Source organism: Natator depressus, chromosome 7 (genome assembly GCF_965152275.1).
Source record: "Natator depressus isolate rNatDep1 chromosome 7, rNatDep2.hap1, whole genome shotgun sequence".
In the NCBI taxonomy this organism is placed as follows: Eukaryota; Metazoa; Chordata; order Testudines; family Cheloniidae; genus Natator; species Natator depressus.
The window spans coordinates 20,257,363-20,282,877 of NC_134240.1; the positions used below are offsets into that span (position 1 = coordinate 20,257,363).

A 25,515-nucleotide genomic window follows, 5' to 3' on the forward strand; every position below is an offset into this window, starting at 1 on the left:
CTCTTTTTCTTTCTGAGGCCCCCCAACATGCTATAAAAATACTGGGAACTCTGCCTAAAGAAATGACTGCAGAATCTGACCCGTGGTTTTTACTGAGGGTTGGAATATTCTCTGCAGGCTGATGTTCAGGAGCTGATTTTGTTGCTGTTTTGGAGGCTTCCCTAATGGTAACTTCCTTCAGGTTGTGTTTTCTCTGTTGGGCAATGTTCCTTTTTACAAGACTGTTTAAAGCCTTCTGTTTATCACGTTATAATTCATTTTATACTCTTACTTAAGCAGATTGCCCTTTGCCAGTTTAGGCTTTATCATAACTTCTATTTGATCTCTGTACATTTGTGAAACAAGTTAAATTTCCATCTCCATTTCATATTTTCACAAAATCAGCCATCCCTAGACTGTAAGCGTGCTTGTGCCACCTTTAATTTTCATATCATTATATACATGAGCATTTCAATATTAATAGCACTGTGATTCCCAGCTCACAACTCCTGCTGTACCTGAGGGCAACGGGGAAAAAACTCTGATTTCAATAAGAGCAGAATCAGGCCCCAAATAAAATCTTTATTACATTTGGCTCATTTCCTAGGAGCTCAGAGCTCTAAATCATGCAACTTTTGAAGTCTGTCACTTTCCCGCCTTAGAATATCAGAGTGGTTAGCCTACTCAATAGATGAGTAAAACATATAACTCCAGATAAAAGTTCTGGCTTTTTTACAGGTCTTTCTTATCTGAAGGGGGAAATACTGATCCACTTCTTTACCTGGCTACCCTGGAGGCCTGTAGCAATATCCAGAGAATGCCTGACTCCATTTATTGTCCTTAACTCCTATCCCAACCCTTTTTTGTTTCATCAGACAAAATACCCCCGATATTCTCTGAAAAATATCAACCCTCCATTTATTTAATGTATTGCCTCTCTAATATTCTTTAAAGGTTCTCTACAAACTTTCCTTCTTATGTCTCCCTCACATTCTCCTCTTCTTTCTCACTTCTGTCCTTTTTCAATCTTCTTTTCTTGATTTCTTTTCTCTCTGTGTGTGTCTATTTATTCATCTATCCATCCTCCCTTCTTTTCCTTCTTCTCCCTCACTCTTCTCCCTCCCATTTCAAATCATGTCTCCTCTCACTTCTCTTTTTGCCTGTTTCTTTCGCGGGTATACTCCTTTTCTCCTCCTTCAAAGGCTGACATCTGGAAAAGTTGCTGCAGAAAATTCCAGGAGCAACAGATACTCCTTTATTTAGCTGGGGTAGGTTACAAAAGGAAAGCCCTGGACTTGTTTCAATTTCTTTTTAATCAATTGTATCCTGGACAAAAGGCATCTATTGCTTTCCAGATGTCTTTTCTATGTGGTGCTTGTGTTCATATTTGTCAAGTGCTGTAAATGGGCACTGTGTCTCAGCTCAGAGCTGTTATGAAACACTCGCTGCAAAAGAAAATCTGCAATCATATAATACTCTGAATTTTCTGTTATACTTCTTTATTTGAACCAATAAATCGATCACCACTGAACCTCAGACGATTACTTGAGTAGGGGAAAATAAAAAACCCACTGCTCTTGGCCTTTCTAATGGGAGGATAAAAGTGGGGAGGGAGACTTAAAGCTACTCTGTGTTTACAAAGAAAATACAACGGGTTGTATATTAATGCAGTGTTGTTCTGCTCAAATCAAATCATGAAGCCTAAAGAAACAAAATACTCAGCAGTCAGAGGTCACCTTTTTATATGGGACTTGGGGAAAGGGAGGAAGGTATTTTGATACCATTAACTGAGGGGAGTGAGAGCTCTGTAGCGTTTCCCATGTGGGCAGATGAGGGGAAAGCTGGAAACCAATCCAGCTCCTATTGAAGTCAATGCAAAACTCCCATTTATTTCAGTGGGAGAAGTATTAGACCCCCTAGACCGTAGGGCTGAAATAAAAGGTCCATGTGAAACTATTGCAGGGATGGAGAGGGAGTCTTACACCAGGAGGCCTGTTCAGTTGAACCACGGCCACTAGTACGGGCACTGGGGAGCAGTAATGGATACGACCTACAGCCAGCATGCTCTTTCTGTTCTGTATGCTGCAGCTTTTGATTCAACCACTATGATTCTAACCACCTGCCAGCAGTTATCACAGACACACTTTTGTCTTTACCAGACTTGGTTAATGTTGGCAGGTAACCCCAACACACCCCTAGTCCTGAACTTCTCCAGAGCCATGTGCTCGGATTTGTCCAGCCCTCTCCTGCAAAATTCTGAGGAATAATAAAATCCGTAATCTCCTTTAAGGAAACAACACCCACCAGTATGCCACATTCACTGGAGCTGATATTCACTTTGGCACAAACACAGCATTGTTGGTTTAGATTAACAGTAAAACAAGCTGGTTAACAAATGAAGACAGGATTTTAAGTGAGCTCAAGAATAAGAGAGAAAGTTAGAAATGGTTACAAGCGAATAAAAGTGAAAACATGCGTCTAAAAGTCTAACACTTAATCTAGCAAGTTTTAGTTCAAGGCTTTGTTCAAGATGCCCTTTCTCACCCACAGTCTTCCAGCAAGACGGTTACTGGCCCTCTCCTCGGTCAGGATCTCTTCCAGAGGCCCAAAGGTGCTGGTGCCTTTGTCTTCTTAGGTGAAAGAACTAACTTGGGGTTCTCTGTGCCTTTCTTTTATAGTCCAGTGAATCTTTGAAGTGGATTCTTCCAAAGGATACCCCTCAAAGTAAAGTTCATTCAAGCTGTGAGGAAGGCGACAGAGTCTGGTGGTGAAGAAAGCTCCATGCTCTTTTGTCCCCCACTTGTGTTTGCTGAAATGCAAATCCTTCTGTTTCCTGACATCTCCTCCCCCTGCTGCCTTGATGGGCCTGTTTACTACTTGTATGTAAATTGAGGTAAACACACATTCCTTTGTTTAACCAATAGTTTAACAACTATTGCCTCAGCAGGGCAGTCTGGTTTTGAACCCGTGCTAATAACATCACATGGGAGAATTAATAACTTTACATATAATGTTGCTATCTACATTTCACCATGATATTATTGACCAGTGACTTACTAGTTTCCAAATGATACCTCACGAGGCACATTTTGTACAAAGATTATTATAATAGCGGGGAAGGTGTGAACACAGGGCTGTTTTGGGTCACACCCTGCAGATCATAGAACATTGGCCTACCAGCCTCTCCCCTACCCACCTCTCTCTACCCCCAACCCCAGCCAGGAGCTGTGGAGACCCTCCCAATGGTACAGATGGGGTAGAGAGCATCCCTGCATAGGGTGACTGCTACTCCTCTGCATCACACAGCCATGGCCAATAATCCTTGTATGCCAACAAGCCTAAATCTCAGCCACTGTCTTCTCGTGCCAATAGGCTTGTCGCACCACAGACCCAGGTACAGGTGAGTTCATCAGCAGGACTTCTTGTGGTGCTTCCACCACAGGTGAAGATCCCATATAGGGGAGAGGAATAATGCAATGGTGGTGGGTAGTTTGCAGAGGTAGGAAGAACTGATTACAGCTATTATGCTCTTTGTATATAGTACTCGTAACTGTGTAGTGGGAATGGCCAGTTAAAAAGTTGTTTTTGTTCACATCAAGCCAACTACTGAGCTAATTTAACACCCCCTGGGTGTGTTAGCTAAAAGCCTAGTGATTGTCAACAAGCTAGAAATGAGCACCATGTTCCTGCTGCTTTCCCTGCTATACTGCTCCTGATGTACCCATTTTCCAGGTTTGAAAGTACAATACATTATTACTACATACCTCCTAATGTCCCTAATTTTTAAGAGCAGTGACTTGACTGTGCCCACAAAATTTATGCGTGCATGCAATTTACATGGCACAACGGATGCATTGCCAAATGTTGTTGGTATGGTTAAGGAGGACCCTTCAAGTCTTGTTCCTTAAAATCTCTTTTTTTCCCCTTTGACTGATTTGTTTGCACTAAATAATAATTCACCTTCCTACTAAACCTAGCAAGTGTTTTAATTTTGGTTTGGTTTGGGTTTTTTGCTTCTAGGGGGCTGTTATATAATGAAGTTACAGTTCACTAGTGTGCCTGAGCATTAACCCTTTTAATTAACCTTTTCTATAACCTCTGAAAAACCATCAGCAAACACTTAGACCATATGGACTATGAAGAAATTTACTTGATCATGTAATGTAACCTCTCAAAAAAAAGAGAGCTTATGAACTTGAATATTTGCAATATTTTGTATAGTATCTATTGACATTTTGTATGTGATTAATAACGTATTGAATCTATCCTATACATGTACCAGGCATATATATATATATATATATATATATGCCTGGTACATGCATAGGATAGATTCAATACGTTATTAATCACATAAATAATACATGGAATCATTAGTCATCAGTCTTTCATTTGGTGCTATGATTTTATACTGAGTAGATCTCAAATGTGTAGAATAGAAATAAAGTAGGCATTGGATGAAGCAAGCATACAAAGAGATGTACAAATACATTATTTTTAGCTTTTTTTCCCCTTGGGAATAATTTCATATTCCCCTAACATGCTTTGCTTTAGCAACAAATTCTCAGTTCGTCACTACATTTACCCATATCGTTTACTCATGGGCTAGTCTCAAAGGCTGCTCACATTTTTTCATATGTTTTCCAAACACTCACTTCAAACCACAGGCGCCAACTTTCCAATGTGCCGGGGGGGTGCTCAATCTCTGATTCTGCCCCAGGCTCAGCCCCCACTCCACGCCTTCCCCCAAGTCCCCACCCCCACCCCGCCTCTTCCCACCCCATCCCACCCCCTCCCCTGAGTGCCATGTCCTCGCTCTCCCCTTCCCTCCACAGAGCCTCCTGCATGCCGCGAAACAGCTGATCGCAGCAAGCGGGAGGCATGGGGAGGTGCTGATTGGCGGGGCCCACCGACAGGCGGGAGGCGCTGGGGGAGGGAGAGGGGGGCTGATAGGATGCTGCTGGTGGGTGCTCAGCAACCACCATTTTTTCCCCATGGGTGCTCCAGCCCCAGAGCACCCACGGAATTGGCACCTATGCTTCAAATAAATACATCAGAATACATGTTTGGTGGAAACAGAAGTTGGTCCAATAAAAGATATTACCTCACCCACCTTCTCTCTCTGGGGAAAAACAAGCTTTCGGTTTTTAAATATTATTCAGGGTTTGGGGTTTTTTTTGGCTATTGCTATCCATAAGTAATATGTGACACTATGCAAAGAAGATAAAAAAGGGAAATGTCAGAAGCATTCAAATTTCCTTGTAATATACCCAGTGGTAAGCAGAGGAGCGCTGTTGCAATGCTTCAATATCTCATACAAAAAGTCATTTCACATATTTTGACCAATTTTATAACCAGGCTGTAGCATGGATGAGATCCTAACTACGTGGATGGGACTGTATTTCTACATTATTTATTGACCTTATGTATCCATCTAAGTTTTAGATCAGGGGTCTCAAACACATGGCCCACGGGCTGCAAGCGGCCCCCAGAATTATTTCCTGCAGCCCACCATAGCTCCCCTTATCCCCCACCTCAGCCCCCCTGAGTGTCCCCGCTCCTGTGCCTACCTCCCAGCTCTTCCCGCTGCCAAACAGCTCTGTGGTGGTGCTTAGGACTTTCCGGGGGGTGGGGGAGGAGTGGGACGCGGCACGCTCAGGGGAGGAGGCAGATAAGAGGCGGGGCCAGGGCTGGGATTTGGGGAAGGGGTTGGAATAGGGGCAGGGAGGGGGCAAAGTTGGGGCAGGGACTTTGGGGAAGGGGTTGGAATGGGGGCGGAGAAGGGTGGGAAGAGGCGGGGCAGGGGCAGGGCCTTATGGAAGGGGTGGAGTGGGGTCAGGGCCAGGGGCAGAGTCGGGGGCTTTTGTATCTTTGTATGAAAAGGTGTCAGTGATGCGGCCCTCAGGCCAAGGTACTAGTCCTCATGTGGCCCTCGTGGTGATTTGAGTTTGAGATCCCTATTTTAGATAGCATTTGAGGACTTATTCTAACCCTGCTTATGAGGACTTTTATAACATAAACATCAGATTGTAAGTGGTTTCTAACATAGTGACTCCATTGTGTAGGTTAATTATGTCTTAATTATGTCAGTGTACTGGGCAAACTAGTCCTCCTATATCCCTGATCTCGGTGTGGGAGGGAGGACATCCCAAAATGCATTGTTCACAAAAATCCATGCCTTGGCCCCAGCAGCACCCTTGTCCACCACCAATATGGTATCTATGCACCAAAATTTGCCCAGAATGCACTAATACCAAATGGCTGTGCAGCACAGCAGGTTGGACTTGACCAACAGTACTGACACCAGATTGTGCAGGAAAACCTGTTGCTGGGTGCATGAACTGAGCCATGTTAGCTTTGGCCACAGCAGAGGAACACACCAGAGTCCAACTGCACTGTGAATGTGGTTCCACTGAGCGTAATTTGAGCCCTGGGCTCTAATGATGAGAATGAGTTACTTTGGGGTTTTGTTTCGATTTCTTGTCTGCAGTGGGGCCTATAGTTCACAGAAATATGAGTCCGTGAGACAAATTAGTTGTCAACTTTTAAAATGACGCAGGCCAGTGCTGCTATGATAAGAATCTTTGGTTCTCTTACTGAGGTAAGAATGTTTCTAAGGCACTTTATAAGACAATCTTAGTTCATAGCCCTTGAACAATAAGAGATTTTCATTCAGTTTGGAAAGCGGGGAAGGGGAACGTTGTTTATTTACTTCAAGAAAACAGCAGCTGAACAGAAGCTTTAAACTTTATCAAGATTTGCATAGGAAATGAAATCTAACAGTGGTTACTGGTATACAGAGGATATGCCAAAAGAAGAAGTGATAAACTGGCTGCATAAGCTGGTGGCACAGTTTGCTCTGCTCTTGATTGTCAAACATCATAAAAGAAGCAAAATCATGAAGATCATATGATGTTTTCTTTCTGTTTATTTTTCCATGCATCTTGTGAAGGGTGCAGGCCTGACAGCCTGGAGACTGAAGTGCCTTGTTTATGTACTGAATGATTAAGGATGGGCCAGCCCAGTTCAGTGTCCACTTCCCCAGCATTTCCCCGCACCATCAGTGTGCCTCCATTATAACCCAGAGGGATCATCATATCCAGTCACAGAAGGGTAGTTCAGCCTTCATGCCCCAACCACTGCTTGGAGTCTCTGCTGAGACTCCCTACCCGGGTGTCTGCTCTGATGGGGATTCCTGTACTGTAGGTAGATCATTAACACATTTTATACAGGGCCTCTGAATAGCCTCCAACAGAAAGTAATTTTGATCACTACTGACCTGATTTAAACTAATGAGCTGGAGGTGAAAGTCTTCCTATCTCACTACCAATCCCATGAAACATCTAGTTCTCCAAAATATCACATGACTTTGATTAATTTTTAAACCAGAAGTACATCTTCAGTTCTTTGTAGCCACACGGCTTTGACAGCTTTCATATAAGGAAAGCTGCACTGCTCGTTTTGTGTCGAGAGATATGAAAAGCAGATAGTGCCTAAAGCAAACATTTAATTTCTCTAAGGAAACTGAACATGCAGATCACTTCTGCTTGCCACGCTCTGAAAGTGGCGTAGGTGCTCTGCATGCAAACAAAAGAGCCTGATCCTACACTTTAAACTCAGAGAAAGAGCCCACTAAAGTGCCACCTTGACCTCAACGACCTTGGTGTGAGTGAGGAGTACAGGATCAACTCTGATATGAGCAAAGAATACCAACAGTGCCAGCCTAATACCAGTGTCTCTCCCCTCAGCTGTCCACATGTCGCCCTGTTGTTGGTCTTTGTGGGTGAACATGTTTCTGTGTATGACTAGACGAAACATAGCAACTCAACCATTTTCCTCCATCCTTTATCTTTTCTATCATTTCTGACAGATATCAGCTGATGGCTTTAGTTGTACAGTATATTGCTTTTATATTCCCAACCTGGGGCTCTGTAAATTTCACTTTATGAAAGTACAGTTCAGAAAACTGAACAGATGGGGCTAAATTATTTCCTAGAGTATAAGCCTATCCTATCCTCCCATGCTGAGGGGCAAGACGAGCTCTTAGTAGCTCCCAGCCAGCCTTTCTCTCCGACATCCAGGGAAGCAGAGCAGGCTGGGAAATGTAGTCCATTATGGCAGCCATATCTGTAGATTTAGCTTCTGACAAGGCCTGATGGGAAATAAGTGGTCCATATAAACAACACCCTTTCCCCAGATAAACCAGAGACCTGGAAGGAGTCGGGCTATTGGAGTAGAAACAGTCAAGTAAAGGCATCTCCTTATGTTTTACTGTTTATAATTGTTTGGGGATTTTTGGTAGCGTCTTTGCAGTGGATACCTTTGAAAATTATCTGGAGTGACAAGTGAAATTGCCAATGTAGTTTTGCACCTGACTTTGAGGCAGGTTAAAATAAAGTTACTCTGACATGTTCTGTTAGTACATTTGGCCGGTGAAGATTTGCTGTCTCCTGAAGCTCAGAGAAGCCTCTCTTCATAGCCAAGGCTCTGTGGCTTGGAGTTGCTGAACTGAAAAACAGCTGAGCTGAGAAGCAGCTGCTCTGTGCAGCACTAAGTACCTTCTGTGACCTCTATCTGCTGCAGGGAGGCATCGCATAGTGGCACGAGCAGTGAATGCCTATATAGATCCTAAATGCCTGGAGGCTCTTTTTCAAAATTATTTAAGATTGTACCAATATAAAATGGGCATTTAGTATTGGTGGGGGGTGGGGCGGGAGTTGAAAGGGTATCTATCGTTTAAATGTCCCAAACTGTTATAATCATTATTACATAATTATTTATTAAACACTTTATATCACAATATCTTCTCATGGCACTTCACAGAGATTTAAAGAGCCATCGGGTGAAATCCCAGTGTCACTGAAATTAATGGCAAGACTACTGATTTCAATGCCACCAAAACGTCAGCCAGGGTCCCTGCCCCAAACCGCTTACAATTTAAATTTCTAGCATAAAGATCCCGCTTCTGATCTCAGATGACCTCAGCAGAGTAACTGCTGTTTTATGCTAGTGTAAGTGAAATTGGAATCCGATCTAAAATGAAGTTACGCTGGTGTAAAACTGGTTTGGGTCCTAAAATAAGAGGCAGAGGAAGGAGCGCTTAGGGAAAGGAGGGACAAAGGTTAAAGTAAGTAACAACAATACTGTATGAAAAGCAAATTTAAACACTCTGATATTTCACACATTCAAAACAAATAATTGGAAAGAAAAATTTAGAAAGGATATTGTGTTATCATATGGGTGATCAACAGGGTGACCAGATAGCAAGTGTGAAAAATCGGGATGGGTATGGGAGGTAATAGGCACCTATATAAGACAAAGCCCCAAATATCGGGACTGTCCCTATAAAATCGGGACATCTGGTCATCCTAGTGATCAATGACAGCTCTGGGTTGAATATAAAATAGCAATGGCCCCCATTAGAGCTATATTAGATTATACTCATTTTATCTTGAAAGCACAAAGCATGTTCCTTTAAATAAACAGAAAATGCTTAATATAACAACATGTGCCAAATAATCACTACTGTGTTTCACAATATGTCCTGTGACTGACTCCCTGCACCACAGTAAACTGGTATACATGGTAGTTCCGGATGGTATAACTCACTGGGTAACGTATTTGGAGTGATTTTAAACAACTAATTGTTTGGGGATTTTTTTAATTGTCAGTTCCCAATAGGGCATTCAGAAATAGTCACATCATCATTATTTATTATTATTTTCTATTATTTTCAAATGGTGATGTACTGTTTTTAGTGGCTGGAAAGTGTTGTGAATGCTCGAGACATGTTGCATTGCAGGGAAATCTATCCAAGCCACTTCCAGTTTGTCAAAACACGTAGTTGGTAAGTGCTATCTGCAGGTATTGCAAGTGCACATCTTGGCTGGTGCAAAGAGCAATCAGCTCTTTTTGGCTGCAAAGACTATTCAGCACCTCACAGAAGGCACTCAGCACCTGGCAAAATCAGGCCCTTTATGTGCGATCATTCCCAGTAGAGGTTCAGACAAACATTCTGCTCTTGTCTTCAGAAAATAGCCAGCCTACTGAAGGGACACAGCTAACTGGTACTCCACAGAGCAAATTATGCTCTTTCTGTCAGGGCAAAGAGGTGCTCTCTGTGCTTCATTCTGCCTGAAGAGCAGCCCTGCCTGTGAGGAGCAGAGTCATATTAAGGAGAAAAAGACAGATCATCTGTCTTTCAGTCAGTCCGCCTAGGACAGGAATAGATTGACACCTCAGGAAGGAACTCATTATTAATGAGAGCCTGGAGGAGCTTAACAGCAGAGTGCACGCAGCATAGAGCAAATCCTGCTCTAAAACCCTGAGTTCAAGGCCAAAACAATAACTGGGTTCAAAAAAGAATGAAATGAGTTAATGGAGGACAGGTCTATCAATGGCTATTAGCCAAGATGGTCAGGGACGCAACCTCATGCTCTGGGTGTCCCTAAACCTCCAAGTGCCAGAAGCTGGGACTGGATGACAGGAGATGGATCACTTGAAATTGCCCTGTTCTATTTATTCCCTCTAAAACATCTGACACTAGCTACTGTCAGAAGTCAGGGTTAAATGGACCATTGGTCTGACCTAGTACGGCCGTTCGTAGGTTCTTAATAGAGCCTAGACTAAGTCTATAACATAACCAGCTAATAATTGAAAGGGTGTTAAACTGTGTCTACTTGGCTTCAACCCTGGTAAACAGAGCCTAAATTGCCCCATTGTAAATTTGGAGGGAGTCCACTGAAGTCAACAGTGATCATCAGATTTACAAGTGCACTACTGGGGAGTGATATGGCCCAGTGGGATTTTGCCTGAGTAACAACTAAGCATTATTGCAAAACTCCCACTGATTTCAAGGGGAGCAGGATTGATCCTAAGTAAGGAGAGTAAAACGGGGCCCCATGCCTATGGAAATTAAGGGCCTGATTCTGATCTCATTTATACAAAGGTAAATCAAAAGTAGCAACCCTGCAGTCAGGAGTTATCACAGTGTAAATAAGCTCAGAATCAGGTCCTACATGCGTGTTTCTTTGGAATAGAATTTTGACAGCTTCCTTCTCAACATTAATGCTATCTGAAGGTAGGGACTTTAGGAGGGAGTCCATGGAATCACATGAATAAACACCTTCTCCTACAGCCCTATTGCTCCTCAATCCCTTCGGTGACAATTATTGCCTCAGTGATGTTCTTCAACACTGTGTGACTTAAATTAAACTACTGCAATTACAAATACCTCATTCCTGGGTTTTGCCTTTTGAAATGTAAAGCCTCCAGTGACTGTGTTGTCTTATGGGTTTTTTCAGTGCCTAGCATAACAGGACCCAACTGGTGATTGGGCCTTTGGCCATGACGTTAATATAAATAAGAATGAATAAATGACCTGTTCTGCTCACTTTTTCACCTCGAGTCTACTAAATCAGTTAATTGTCACAAGCATGTAAGCCAACTGGAGTTTTGCCTGAACAAAGACTGCCAGATTTTTGCCCTGTATTCTTTTATTATTATTCTTTATCTTCTCTTATACTATTATGCATAATGCTTCCTACTTTCTACCTTTTCATCTACAGCCTTGATTTATTAACACGTTTGTTGACATTTTGCTCCCCTAGCTTTGCATGGGAATGTATTTCATAAAAGTGCAAAAACAAATCAAGAGCAAGCAGAATCCTTCTTACTCACAAGTTTTATTGAGCTATCAGCAGAAATGCCAACGTCTTCTGATGCATCCGATGAAGTGAGCTGTAGCTCACAAAAGCTTATGCTCAAATAAATTGGTTAGTCGCTAAGGTGCCACAAGTACTCCTTTTCTTTTAACGTCTTCACCGCATCACAAGGAGATGAAAATGTTATTTTGTTATAACCTTCCATTCCTCAACTCAGAGGATCTATACAGTATTTCACTGGAGTACGTAGTGTTTCAGTCATGAGCACATGTTGGTTCTTTTATTGATGAATCTATCGTGTGTGATATTTCATGAGTGTGTATTATTATCTGTAGCTGTTGCTTTCATGTAGCAACTGTAATAAACTAGCTGGATATATGTTCCTTTCACTTACTAATTAAAATCAGCATTGTTAAATTTACTTTTTGAAAAAATGGATCTACTGCATTGGGAGTATTACTGACTGCATTTCCAAGTCTTTTGCATCAAATATGTGAATTGCAAAGTGACTTGGCATCCCTACTCATATTTGGGAGAGGCAAGACAAGATAACTTTAACATGTAATTCAAATTACTTTCCAGAACAGGAAATAATCAGATTACTTTACAAAACTACTTTTTGTTTTAATTAAGTAGTTGTTGCAATCAATTACTTTCACAGTTGTATCACTATATACAGAGTGTGTGTGTGTATCAATTATTAACTGGTCCTTTTTGACCTACCTAAACCTGTGACAAGACTCCCTTCTATTTTCAGGAAATGGCCCAAATGGAAAGCTCAGACCTAAATCAGGGAGACTATAATCAGAATCCAGACCCAGACACAGATCATATTTTTGCAGCTGACTTCCATCTCTACAGAATACAATGAGCCCAATTAAAATCCCAGATCCAATTCTTTGGCTATTCAGACTCCATATTCCAACCTTTTAGCAGCTTACACCCATCTCTGTCACCATGGTTCACCTTTGCCAATTGTTTCCTCTCTGCTACCAGGTGTTCTGTATATAATACAGCCATTTATTTTAAACTTTTAATGATCACCTTTGATCTGGTTTGATCTGAACCTGGATCAAGCTGGGTAGTCTGACAGCTACACCAGAGTTCAGTACACAGTCTAGGAAATACACTCCATGACAGCAGTGAGCAAACATTAAATAAAAAGCTTTCATTCACACTTGTTTGTTTGTTTGATTTTTCATGATTCACCAAACTTTATATTTCATTCTTGGTGCACATGCCACAATCCCAGCAGTCCAGCCTCCCTCAGGGTAATGGAAGAGATTTGATAAAAATGCCAATGTATATGAGAGAGATTAAGCAGTTCTATAAGAGTGGACTGATGTCACCCAATTGCTTACGTGAGCAAAGCTCCAACATGGGTGAGAAAGAGATCATCTCCACTATGTGAAAGGCTACCTCTTTCCATGCTTATAAGCCATATAATGACAATATACTAACTATACAGAGAGAAACGGTACAACATGAAGAAAAAGAAAAGTGCTAAACTTGTCAGTTTCTACATTATTTACTAATATTTTAAAACTAGTATAAAACAAATGAAGGGCAGGGATGCAGTTAAAAATGACGGAGCTGGAAATAGAGTTTGGAGTAATATACAGAGGACAATTGCAGGAGGGGTATTGAAACATAAAATGTTACGTATCTCAGTTATTTCTTTGCACTGTAGATAACAAAACAATAACAACTACAATACGAAAGTTAGGATAAATCTAGGTGCATTAAAATGAACACATAATCATACTGTCTTAAACCAAACCCTAGTGCAATAAGTAGGTTGCATGCAATGAGATGATATTCAGTACTAGCAAGTGTAAATTCCTGCATTGAGGGAGAGGAAATAAATAGCACAGCTATTAATTGAGGGGTAGCTAGCTGTGAATTTGAGAAAGATCTAAGGGTGATCACAGACAGCAAATTAATACAGAGTCTCAGTGTGATGCTGCTGGGGTGGAGATGCCATGCTATTTTTGGATCTGTATATATATAAAAGGATCATATGGAAAGCTAAAGAGATAACAGTGTCATGTTAACACAGCCCTAGCACAGCCATAGTGGGAATAGCATGTGCAGTTCTGATCTCCACAGATTAGAACGGATATAGAAAAATTAAAGGAAACACAAATAAGGGCAATAAAAGTGATCCAAGGACGGATGGAGAGATTGAAGGAACTAAATTAATATAGTCTAGAAGTGAGAAGAATCTGTGGGCCATGAGCCATCTATAAATATCTTTAAGGTAATAATATATGTGAAGGTAAATAATTAATCCGGCTCAAAAGATGGTAGAACAGGGAGCAGTTGATTGAAATTAAGTAAGGAAAAGTTCTGGATGGAAAGTAAGAAGAAGTTCTTTAAAGTGCTGCACCAGAGCAATGACACAGAACCTCAAAGGAGGTTGTCTGGGTACAGTCATTGCCCATATTCAAGAACAGGTTAAACAAGAAGCTAGGGAAAAAGATGTAGGAAATAGCCCTCTTAAAATCCAAAGGCGTACACCAGGCAATCTTTTTTTTTTTTTCATGTTCTATTTACTTTGGTTATCTGAAAGGCTGGTGCTCCTACATAGAAGTATATAATATATGACGCTCACAGGACCTGGCCCACTCTGCTGCTATATATCTGGTTAAAATCCAACCCAGGTCAGTTGGTTGTCCTGTGGCTTATGTAAAATAAGTTTTGTGGATTTCTGGAAGAACAAGTGTCCTCATTGCACAAACCACCATCCCAATAAGCAGACTTATGGGCAGTTTCTGCACTGAGGCCAAAGGCTGAAAGGGCATGAAATCTGAATTATTATTTTTTTTTAAACACATAAAGGTGAACCTTCTAGCTCTGAGTTCAGAGACATTAGTATGACAATGTGAAGTGGAGTCTTAACATGGTTGCTGCTCATGTTGTACCTTGTCTGTGGATCAGTTGAGAACCAATCATGCCAATATATCACCTTTCAGGAATGCTAAAATACATAAGACTTAAAAAATATAAAAAAGGGGGCACTGGTAACAAGTCCTAGAATTTTTAATGACAAATGGGTGCACACACACCAGGCATATAAATCCATGTAGCATCATTGCCCCCACCCTTTACAAATATCCCATCCCAACTGCACTCACCAGTCGGGACTTCTGTCCCCTTCTCACTGTGGATGGGCAGTGGTGATTCCTCCATAGGGTGAGGCACTGATGGAAAGTAATGAATTGTGGTAGTATTTGTCGCAAAGTGACAATCACAAGACGGTCCCTTTATTATCATTATAATACAAATGCCTGGTTACTGTCACCAGGAGTCCTTTTTCAAAATGTCACAATGGCAGGAGGTGGCCCCTGCAAATATTTCACGTGTCCGAGGCACCTCTGAGAATTCAGATATATCAGTGGGATCCACCATCTGAAGTTTGAAATCCCTGGGCTTAATTTCCTCTTGAGAGTTCACATTCTGGGGGGATTATTAGCTTCTGAAAGTTTAACATTATCGAAGAGGCCTCATTTTGGTCATTCACAGTCGATGGGGTTAATCCCAATCTAGAATTCATATCCGCGGAAGTTTAGACCCTTCTGAAAATTCACACTGCACAGACAGGTTTCTATCCTGGAAGTTTCATAATTCCGACACTTGACAATATTCTGATTATTCACATCCCTGGAGTAAACTCTCTTTTGGAAATTCATACTGTTGAAGAAGCCAAAGGGAGCCAAGGCACTGAGGCACATATAGAGACAGGTTACAGACATCAAATCTGAGTCATGATATTTCATGCACAGAACCAGAAGAGAGAGGCTCTGGTGCGCAAAGCTTGCCTTTGGCTGCTGAAATGCCACAGCAGGTGGTAGAAGGCTGTACTGCATGTGGCCTCTTGGCCATAAATTTTGTATCACTGATCCATTTTATGGAATATATTCCAGTTACAAGGCTCTAGATTATCCAGATATTCAGCTTTATGATATTAAAGTCACTAGAGGGAGATCTTTGAATCTGCATTCCAATGGGCTCCAGATTCTAGCGTACAACGTCGGGACACCGTATCATCATGTCTTTAGGTTTCTTTTTCTATTTGGAGCCTCTTCCTTTAAAGATGTTTTTGTTACCCTGGTGATTCCTCTTTAAAAAGCTGGGGGAAATGTGTCCTTTGAACTCTTTTCAAGAGACTTGAATTTTCTATATTAGGGGTCCCATGTTGAAAAAAGTGAGTAATATGACTCCTGGAATTTTTCCATTCCTATTGTCTTTTAAAAAATGGTAGCGTAGCTTTTCAAAGATACCCTCAGTCTCAGTTTTAGCATCCCAGTGTAAAGGACAATTCTTTTTAATTGCTGGTGTGGGGTTTTTTTCATTTAATATACACATGCTCTTCTCCTTTGAAAAAGCTTATCCTTAATTGATTGCCCTAACGATTTCCATAAAACCAGCCAAAAGAATGTTCATAATTCAAAGATACAAAATAAAATTCTTATAACATTTCTGCCACAAATATAGCCAGAATAGAGTGAGTTTTCAATAGATTTTTGACTAGCAATGGACCACGCAGTTGTGTCTTGCTAGATTCAAAGAGGCTCAAGTCTCTGCCTACACCTAAGCCCTCCTCTTATTGAAATGCAAAATAAAGGGTAGCGTAAGAGAGAAACAGCTGAACACAGTTGACTACATAACTATCGTACTAGCCAGGGAAATAATGGTCTACAAGGGTGCATTGCGCAAGCTCCTTTTATCTAAAAGCGGAACTAACATTCCAGCCCAATAACACACACAAAAAACATTTGTCACCACATAGCATTTTGCTACATATTAACCAGGAGTTTCTATCTGAGTCTAATCTAATGCCGTAATTCAGAGACGTATGTTATTTTCTGAAAAAATGTTGATTTATGAGAAGTCAGATTGATGTGAATGCTCATGGCTTGCCACGCCACTTGACTTACTGCGTGCTTCAAAGTTATATAAAGCGGGTCCTCTGCATTGCAATTAATGCAGTCATTTTCCTCATTAAGGCTCATTTTGCACTAAGGCAATAATGGTCTTAATCTATGCTGCTTCTTGAAAGATTTTCTTGACTTTACTTACTAGAGAGAGATACTGGAGCAGAATTTACTTGACTACTCAAAGTTTTAAAATCAGAGATCTGCAAGCAAATCAAGTTGCTAGGCGACGTGTAAAACTGTTGAACTCCACGATGTGTAGCTTTACGTATTCTATGGAGAGTCCTGTACAAGATTCATCAGCCTGATGTAGACTGAGCATTTATTCTGGAGGCAAATGTATTCACAAAACATTTGCAACAATATTCACTGATGGCTGGTGTTATTTAATCTCATTTTAGAGGGTCCATGGGTTGTAAAAAAGGCCTGAAATATCTGTATGCTACAAGAGGCCACACACATAAACAAATAAACAAAAACAACTTTACAGACACAACTTGGATTTTGTAGCAGAATCCAAAAGAGAGAAGCTTATTTTTAGCATAGGACTGGGAGCTACGACTCCTGAGTTCTAAACTGAGCTCTGACATTGATTCCCTCTTTGACCTTGGCCAAGTCACTTAGGGCTTGATCCAAAGCCCACTGAAGTCAATGGAAGTTTTTCCATCAAGTTAATGGGCTTTGAAAGAGACCCTCAACCTTTCTGCATCCGTTGCCCCTCATATATAAAGTGAGACGTTACTTCATACCTACTTCACAGGAGTTACCAATATCTGTAAAGTACTTTGTGATGGTGTCTAGGTACTACCATGATATACACAATAGAACTGCATATATAGATTTGAGATAACAGGTATTGAGTACTGTTATTGTGTAACTGAAGTTTATATTTACATGCTCTTTATTCAGTTGGTTTCTATGAGCAGATGGTAAGCGTTCAGTATTTGAACATTCTAATCGTTTTTATAATCCTTTTGTAATTTCATAAATGAACATAAATAACACTTACATGAAGAAGAGTCTCTCCTGAATGGATTTTCTCTTCCTGTTTTTGGAGGGGGGGGAGAAGAGGGAGAAGAAGAAAAAGAAAAAAAAAGAGAAAGCAAATAAATAAACAAATACATAAAATAAAATAAAATAAAATAAAATAAAATAAAATAAAATAAAATAAAAAAGAGGGAAAAAGTCCATCAGGATACTAAGATACATTTGATTTAAACATCATCATGCAGATGATATCCAACAAATAATACGTATGAACTAAAGAAGTTTTTTGAAGTACATCAAGATACTGAACATAATACCACAAAAATAGGTCGTTTCTCATCCGTCATCCCACAGTAAATTTTTAATATGAATTGTTACAGAAATTTTGCCTGCATGTGTATTAAGAGCAAGTAAATTACACTGTCTGAGTGAAAATAACATTCCAAGGCCATTTTATGTGGAGCAAGGTAAGAAGGCTTTTCAAATTACTTCCTAAAGTTCTCATTGATGGCCACATGCATCTCTGTGTAGGATCTCTGTTTCTCATCTACCCAGTGCTAACATGCATATCTGGGGCAACCCCTAAGGCAGTGTCTCATAGGTTTTGCAAATCATTTTCCTCCACCCTGTGCCCAAGACACAGTTGCACTGAGGCACAAGCCTTGCAGCCAAAAAAGTAGTGGATGGCTCCCTCTGTTATGGCAGGGAAACCATAACAACAAACACAATGGAGCTGTTGGGACTAAACAAGCCTTCACTCCAACAAATGACTTTGGATAACCACACTGCCTCATGCCATTCCCCTTTCCTGTCTTCAGTGTAAACAGGGATTGTGTAAACTTAAAAGTTAATTTGGATTAAGAAGGATGTGAATTTAAAACACAATAACTATTCTTGAATAACTTCAAGTGCGGACACTCTAATTCTGGAATAACTCCCACATGTAGACAAGCCCTAAGTCCCTCAGAAAGACAAAAACCACATGAATACAGTGGTGGCAATAGAAGAAGCCAACTGCTATTACTTCTCTCTCTTTTTTCTTGGAAGCTCAGACCCTGAGGTAAAATAATATTGGTAAATGTTGGCCCTCCAATGGCAACCCCCATACTTAAATTTGAAATAAATTAATGGATAACTTTACTGCACCTCTACTTCCAAACTTCTACTGGAGTATTTTACACCAATGTCAACCATGGTATAAGTTTAGCAATGCAGTAATGACCAGAGCTTAGCATGTACATTCTCTCTTTGAACAGCTAAAAATGCTTTGGGTCAGATCCTCAGCAGGTATAACTCAACTCAATCAATGTAGCTATAGCGATTTACACCAGCAGAGGCTCTAGCTTTTGGTTTAACCTATCCCAACATACACTGGGGGGGGGGGGGGGGAATTCAATGAACATAGGAAGGACAACTTCATACTCTGACTTTCTTTCCAAACCACTGGAGAATCATTCCTGTAAGTGGACTATTCCAAGTGCCACTGTAGTTAAGTGGAAATTTGCTGTATGAAGTGCTTAAATGATGGGACTATGGGATTACTTTTTAAAAGAAATCCTGTAGCATAAATGTGGGTCAGAGCATTTGACTTCTTTCATCACTAATCTCCCATTGTAATCTATTCAAAACTGCAATTTTAAAGCATTGACAATTGATTAGGGTGATGAATCAGATAAGGTATTACTTTTAAAAAGCTGGTTTCAAAGTAGCAGCCATGTTAGCCTGTATTCGCAAAAAGAAAAGGAGTACTTGTGGCACCTTAGAGACTAACACATTTATTTGAGCATAAGCTTTCGTGAGCTACAGCTCACTTCATCGGCTGTAGCTCACGAAAGCTTATGCTCAAATAAATTTGTTAGTCTCTAAGGTGCCACAAGTACTCCTTATCTTTTTTTAAAAAGCTGTAACTCCTCCACCTTGCACATTCATCTTTAGTTGTTGCATGTTTCAAACTGAACTGAAGTGTTCTTAAGAAAGCAAAAGCATCTTTATGGAGTCATTTGTCTACATTCTAAAAACAATACAGAGCATGGCACTGCTGTACAGAGCCCCTGTTTGGTATTGGTTCAGGTGTGTCAGGTCACGATTGAGGTGTGCTGGCAGACTGGGAAGGAAGGGAGAGCAATGGAATAACAGAGGGGGTCCGGGAGATGAGAACTGAGGAGCATTGGCAGAGGAGTGTGATGAGGAGCTTGCACTGACTAAATGCAGTACCTGGAGCTATACTGTGCTACCAATTCTTCATTTCACCAATTCCACCCCCCCTGTTAGTAGAAACAGAGAAAGGGTGTTTTTGGTGCTCTAGCGGAAATCACAGATGGAGGAGAAGGCTCAGACACTAATTATTTTTATATATCTAAAGTTAAAAATTAAATGATGGTGACTATGCTGTTTTACTCATTTTTTAAAAATATAGTACAGACCTCAGTCAAAAGATCCAGTGTTCTGAACCTGCTATTACTGCGGAATACTGCATGGGTTTTTTAATACTGGAAACAGAGGGCTTTCCAAAGCAATACTAGGGTTGACAGCATTATTATTTGCAATGGACAGAAAGAGCCTTAGCAATGGAACTGACTCTAACCTACATTCTATAAGTGCAATTTCCCATCAATAAATTTCATCAGATAGTCATTTCCTTTACAGCACTCATTTCTTTAAACAAGATATTGTCAGATCCAATAGAATAAGAAAACAATTAATCTTTTCTCCAGAAAATGCTTCCACTATGGTACATGTAATGACACTGTAGAGCAAATAATCTACAGGAAAATAAAGATTTGGAAGACTGAAAGATTATATTGTTATGCTCTGAGGAGGGAAAGCATAAGGAAATAAAATGTGATTGTTTGGGGTTTAAACAGTTCTGCCATTGTATTAAATTGAAAATTCAGGATGCTTCAGTAAAGTGAAAAGACTTTGGTTTACCCTAAATTCAGTTCTCTGTGCAATGATGGTTTAGTTGTCCTTTAGGGTTTACACTTCTCTGCCCCACAATCTATACCCTCAGTTGGCTCTGCTGATGCATTTGAGTGCAAAATGCAGATTACACTTTCAATGCAGAGCCAAGTGGGAACAGCCAAAGTTAGAAAGACACAGAATGGAATGCCTCCTTGCTACTGAAAGCACACACAGCACAAAACAATTAGGCTATGAGGGAGTAGAGCTTCAAAGCACTATATGGGGTTTTCTAACCGCGCTATAATCCATAGGACTTGCTCAGTTAAAAGCCTCTTTGGAAATGCATCCCCAAATGGAAAGGAGGCTTTAAGTGCAAATCACGAGGCTGTAGCTCAGTCTTGGTATTCAGATTTCAAATTAAGGAATTAATCCTTGAAATTCTCCCCAGTTTTAGCTGTAAAACAAGTCACTCTGAAGAACCCTACTGAAGCCATTAAATTCTTGCAGGCAGGACTTCTCCAACATCATGCACAAATAGTAATCTAGTCTGAGGTTTCTTTGTATTTTTCCACAGCAGTGTTGCACCTCTTGTTCATACATGATTTCAAACATCCTGGAGACCCATTCTTATCTCAGCTCACGCATTGTGCCATTTAAAAAAAAATAACCATCAAACCATCAAAAAAATAAAAATGCATAAGCTAATGGCTGCCAACTAAACTGAAGGGCCAAATTCTCCCCTGCATTACATTAGTGTACATTAACATCTGCAGAATTATTCCAGGTTTACACCAGAATCTGGCCTGATATCCCTAAAACCAAAGAAGGGCATTTTTGGACAAGCACTTCCACCCATTTGTCCATCTCCTTAATGCCTCCAGATTGCTTTATGCTGGCTGCAGTTTACTGTTCTTTACATAGTGCCCTAGCACTGCACACAGTTAAGCAGCAGGTAGCTAGAGGATTTTGAAACCAGTTGTCTGACACTACACACTGGAAAATGCAGGTTGGTAAATGGTAAACAACAGAAATTAAAAAATTAAAAAGGAATTCCCTTGCCCTTTCCATTCTCTCCCCATCTATATTATAGTACAATGATACTCAGACCTCAGTAGTGTGAATTCACTGTTTCATTTACTATAGTGCTATATATTCATATTTAAACAGTAGGACAAGGGAAATATCATCTCTCTCTCTATATATATATATATATTTCCCTTGTCCTACTGTTTAAATATATCTCCTAAATATTTCCTCTGTCCTATTGTTTAAATATGAATATATAGGCCAGTAATTTTGCTGTGAGAATTATATATATAATTATGTATATATACAGTATTATTATCACAGCAAAATGACTGGCCAAGTATTATTACTTTATCAACTACAAGCAGTTAATAACACAGTAAAAACATCCTGACTGGTTAATAACTTAGTTTGTTTAATAATTAAGTGTCGCAGTGTTTTAATATCATGTGCTGTAAAGAGCCGCAGGAGACACATTAAAGAGCCACTTGCAACTCAGGAGCTTCAGTTTGAGTATCACTGATATAGCACATTAAGTTTGCCTGTCCTCCATATTCTGCCCTCTAGTGGCTGGAGTGTCATAGTCAGATCTGCCTGAGAACTGATTGAGAAACTATGTCACCCCCTACTGGCTGCAGCCTAAAGAGAATATAAGCCATAAGGAAGAGAAGATGGAAGAGAATGGGAGAGATGAAGACAGTAGTGAAGATCGAGATGGTGAGATGGAGAGACAAGAGGAGAAGAGGACAGAGGGGGGAAAAGAACAAAAAGGTAGATAAAGACCTAAGTGAGAGATGGGCTATCTCTGAATGTTTCACAGGTACTAGCTAACATTTACTCACCCACCTTTACTACAGGTATCCTCCCTCCAGACACATGCAATTCACCCTCAACTTGTGCCCCGATATTGGAGGCAAATAGCATTATTAGTACGGTAGCTATCCCTTTGTAAAAACTAAAATCTCCCTCTCTCACCACGACCGTACTGTACACTTCTGTAAAAGGAAATGATCTTCCACCAACATCCCACAGGGAAATCTTTCCATAATACTTCTTTGGAAATAAACAAGGCCAAAAAGAGTCGGCCAATTCTGCTTGAATCCAAATCTAGAAGTAACAAATCCATATGCCAAGATTTTAAAAGTTTTGCACAAAGTCTCTCTCCTCAACATTCCACAACACACAGTTTTATTGGGTTGATTTCCTTACAATCCTAAAGCCATAGAATCTAAACTGGTAGCAACTGTCATCCAAGTACCAAATTACCCAGACAACTAACTCCATGTCTCCTGAACAATACCGCTCCACTTTTTGTTGGTCCAACATTTGAAACATTTTGACATATAAGCAAAAAGATACAGTGGTTACCAAAATAGCACTATAAACACAACCAGTTCTTCTTGGCACATTTTCTTAATGCCTTTCCCAATACGGTTAAAAAATGGGAACTAACCAAAAAAAAAGCCTCTCTCCATCTTGGCATGAAGTCTACTGAAACACAAAAATCCTTCATATGTGGGATTGTGTTTCTTCAAACTTGTTTCTGTACCTCTGTTTTCCCACTATGTTTTCCTTTGTTATTATTATTTAAAAAATAATAATAAAGAGAAGAAACAAGATTTCAGAACATGTAAGTGTAAGAATTTTGTCACTTTGAAGGAAAAAAGTAATTCTCAAAGAAAAATATATTTTTTCACCTCTCACGAATGAGGAAGTGGGTGAATATATTCTGAATTCTCCATCTTTAATGCATGTTTTATCTTCTGTGTGAATGCAAATTAACTCCCACACACACACCCCTTATCTTCATATATGGAAACTTCAAGCTGTCTCCAAAGTCTGTCTTTTGTTACATTATCATACACCACTGAATATTCATCATCTTAAACTCACTGGGCCAAATTCTGATCCAATCCACACTGATGTGAATCCAGAATTACTTTTTTGACACCAAGATAACTGAAATCAGAATCTTGACCCACAAAGTTATGGCACTTATGGAAACTTTAACTGCCTCTGAAGAAAAGAATGTCAGACCCCAGTCAGATCCATTAGTAGCAGCAGCAGCTGCAACAGCACTGGATGTATTGGTCTTTCAATTGGACCTGACTGGAGGTTTGCATACAGCCTTCAAAAAAATGTTGCATTTTGCACTGGAGGAAACAGAAGGGCTGGGAAAGAAGAAATGTACTTTTTAACGGTTGGAGAGCTGCCAAGCAAGTGGTTAATTTCACACTGCAAACTGTTATCTGAAAAAAAGTTAACACAAGGTGGTGGAGCATGTACGGAGGGCGAGATGGAAATAACCGCTCGAGAAACCACACGGTAGCCTAGATAGCAATTAAATATAGGTAGGTGTTGGGTTTTTATAAGGGACTTGAAAAGAAAGAAACGGCACTATTGACCTGCGCGACCAAAATGCAAAGAAACAGCACGTTGTAATCTATCTAGCCCAGGGCACGGCAAACCACAGCGAAGATATGGGGCGGGGGGGGGGGCAGGAGGGAAACAGACCCTGAGCATAGATGAGACATTTGCAGCCCTGATCCACCAAGGCAATGCCCGCCCCCCCCCCTTGTTCCTTCTGAGGGTCTTTTCTTTGCCATCTTCATGCAGCAACAAGAGAGAAGCAGCGATCAGTCCTCCCTCGTTCCCTCTCTTGCCGGGCAGATCTTCCTTCGGCAAAGGCAAAAACCCTCGCTGCCTCCTCCCGACGGCTCCTTCTTTGTTCCTTCCCCGTCTGCCTTCGGGAGCGACCAGAGCGCGAGGCTCTCCCCCTTTCTGGCAGACAATAGAGAGGGGATCTTACCTGCTGCGGGCTCAGGTAGCTGGCCAGGGCTCTAGGCGTCTGCCCGGTGCGTCCCAGGGAAAGGTGCCGCCCGACTAGCCGGGCTGCGAGGGAGGCGGGGGTGATTTATAAGCGCTTTCTTCCTGACCTCTCGTCTCTGTTGTCTAATGAGGGAGCGTTGAGCATCACCCATCCTGCTGAGTGGAAAAACACCGGCTCAGCCTCTTCTTTGGTGGAGGGGGCGGGGGTGCTAGAGGAAGGGGTGGGGGGGAAGGAGGGGCCACGCTTCAGACACACAGCCCGGGAGCCTGGGCTGGCAGGCAGCCCGCTCAGCTCCGGGGAGGGGCAGCGGCCAGCGGGGCCGGGGGCAGGGAGGAGGGGGAACTGCTGCTGCTGCTGCTGGGAGCAGGGAGGCTGAGTGCGGACGCGAGGCCAGCAGGCGAGCTCGGCGAAAGGGAAAGTGGAAGCTTTCCCCGCTGCTGGGGCAGCCCGCCCCCGCCGCGCGCAGGCTGCCGGCCCGCCCCCCCCTCCCCTCCTCTGCCGCGCATCCCCCTCTTCTGCCGCGCATCCCACCCCCCCACCCCCGCTGGAGTCACTCCGGATTGACAGGGGTGTAACTGAGAGCAGCGAGGCACAGCGGCGCCAGGTGCCCCGGATACGCGGCGGAGGCGTTGAGTTGCACTGACAAGTGGAGTCACACAGCATTTCTAACCCGAGCGCCCGCCCGCCTTGAGCCTGGGTCCCAGGCCTTGTCTCCATCCAGGCGATGGAGGGCTCACAGACTCCTAGGACCACAGAGGCAGGCCCTCCCAGAGGTCCAGAGAGGCCCCCTAGCCATCATAAAAATAAAAAATGAGGACACATGAAAACAAAATAAGGCACCAAAAAAAACGAGTGAGCCATCATTTGATTTTTTTTTTTAATTTAACACATGCTTTTCTAGCCTTTTTCTGTGCAAATGCACTAATTATTGAGGGAAAATGTAGCTTTCGGGCAATGTCACAGTTGATATTCAGCATGGCGAGCCCATTCAAACGCTCTCCATAGAATCATAAAAAGAAAAAAGAAAAGGAGTACTTGTGGCACCTTAGAGACTAACCAGTTTATTTGAGCATGAGCTTTCGTGAGCTACAGCTCACTTCATCGGATGCATAGCATATCGTGGAAACTGCAGAAGACATTATATACACACAGAGACCATGAAACAAAACTTCCTCCCACCCCACTGTCCTGC

At 41.5% G+C, this 25,515-nt stretch overlaps 1 protein-coding gene across 5 annotated transcripts in view; it reads right to left on the reverse strand.

Moving 5' to 3' along the window:
• SLC6A6 (solute carrier family 6 member 6) overlaps positions 1–24,501 on the reverse strand; it is a 78,207-nt gene extending 53,706 nt beyond the window's left edge. Inside the window, exons 1-4 of one of the 5 annotated variants that reach the window (XM_074957613.1) lie at positions 24,303–24,501; positions 17,589–17,624; positions 14,780–14,845; positions 2,524–2,719 (exon numbers count right to left, since the gene is read on the reverse strand). Coding sequence is in view for 1 of the 5 variants with exons in the window: in XM_074957611.1 (XP_074813712.1) it covers positions 14,780–14,834 (55 nt within the window). In the remaining 4 variants the exon portion in view is untranslated. The remainder of the gene's footprint in view (positions 1–2,523; positions 2,720–14,779; positions 14,846–17,588; positions 17,625–24,302) is intronic. The other 4 variants (XM_074957614.1, XM_074957611.1, XM_074957612.1 and 1 more) reach the window with 4 other exon arrangements.
• Positions 24,502–25,515: the final 1,014 nt, after the last annotated feature.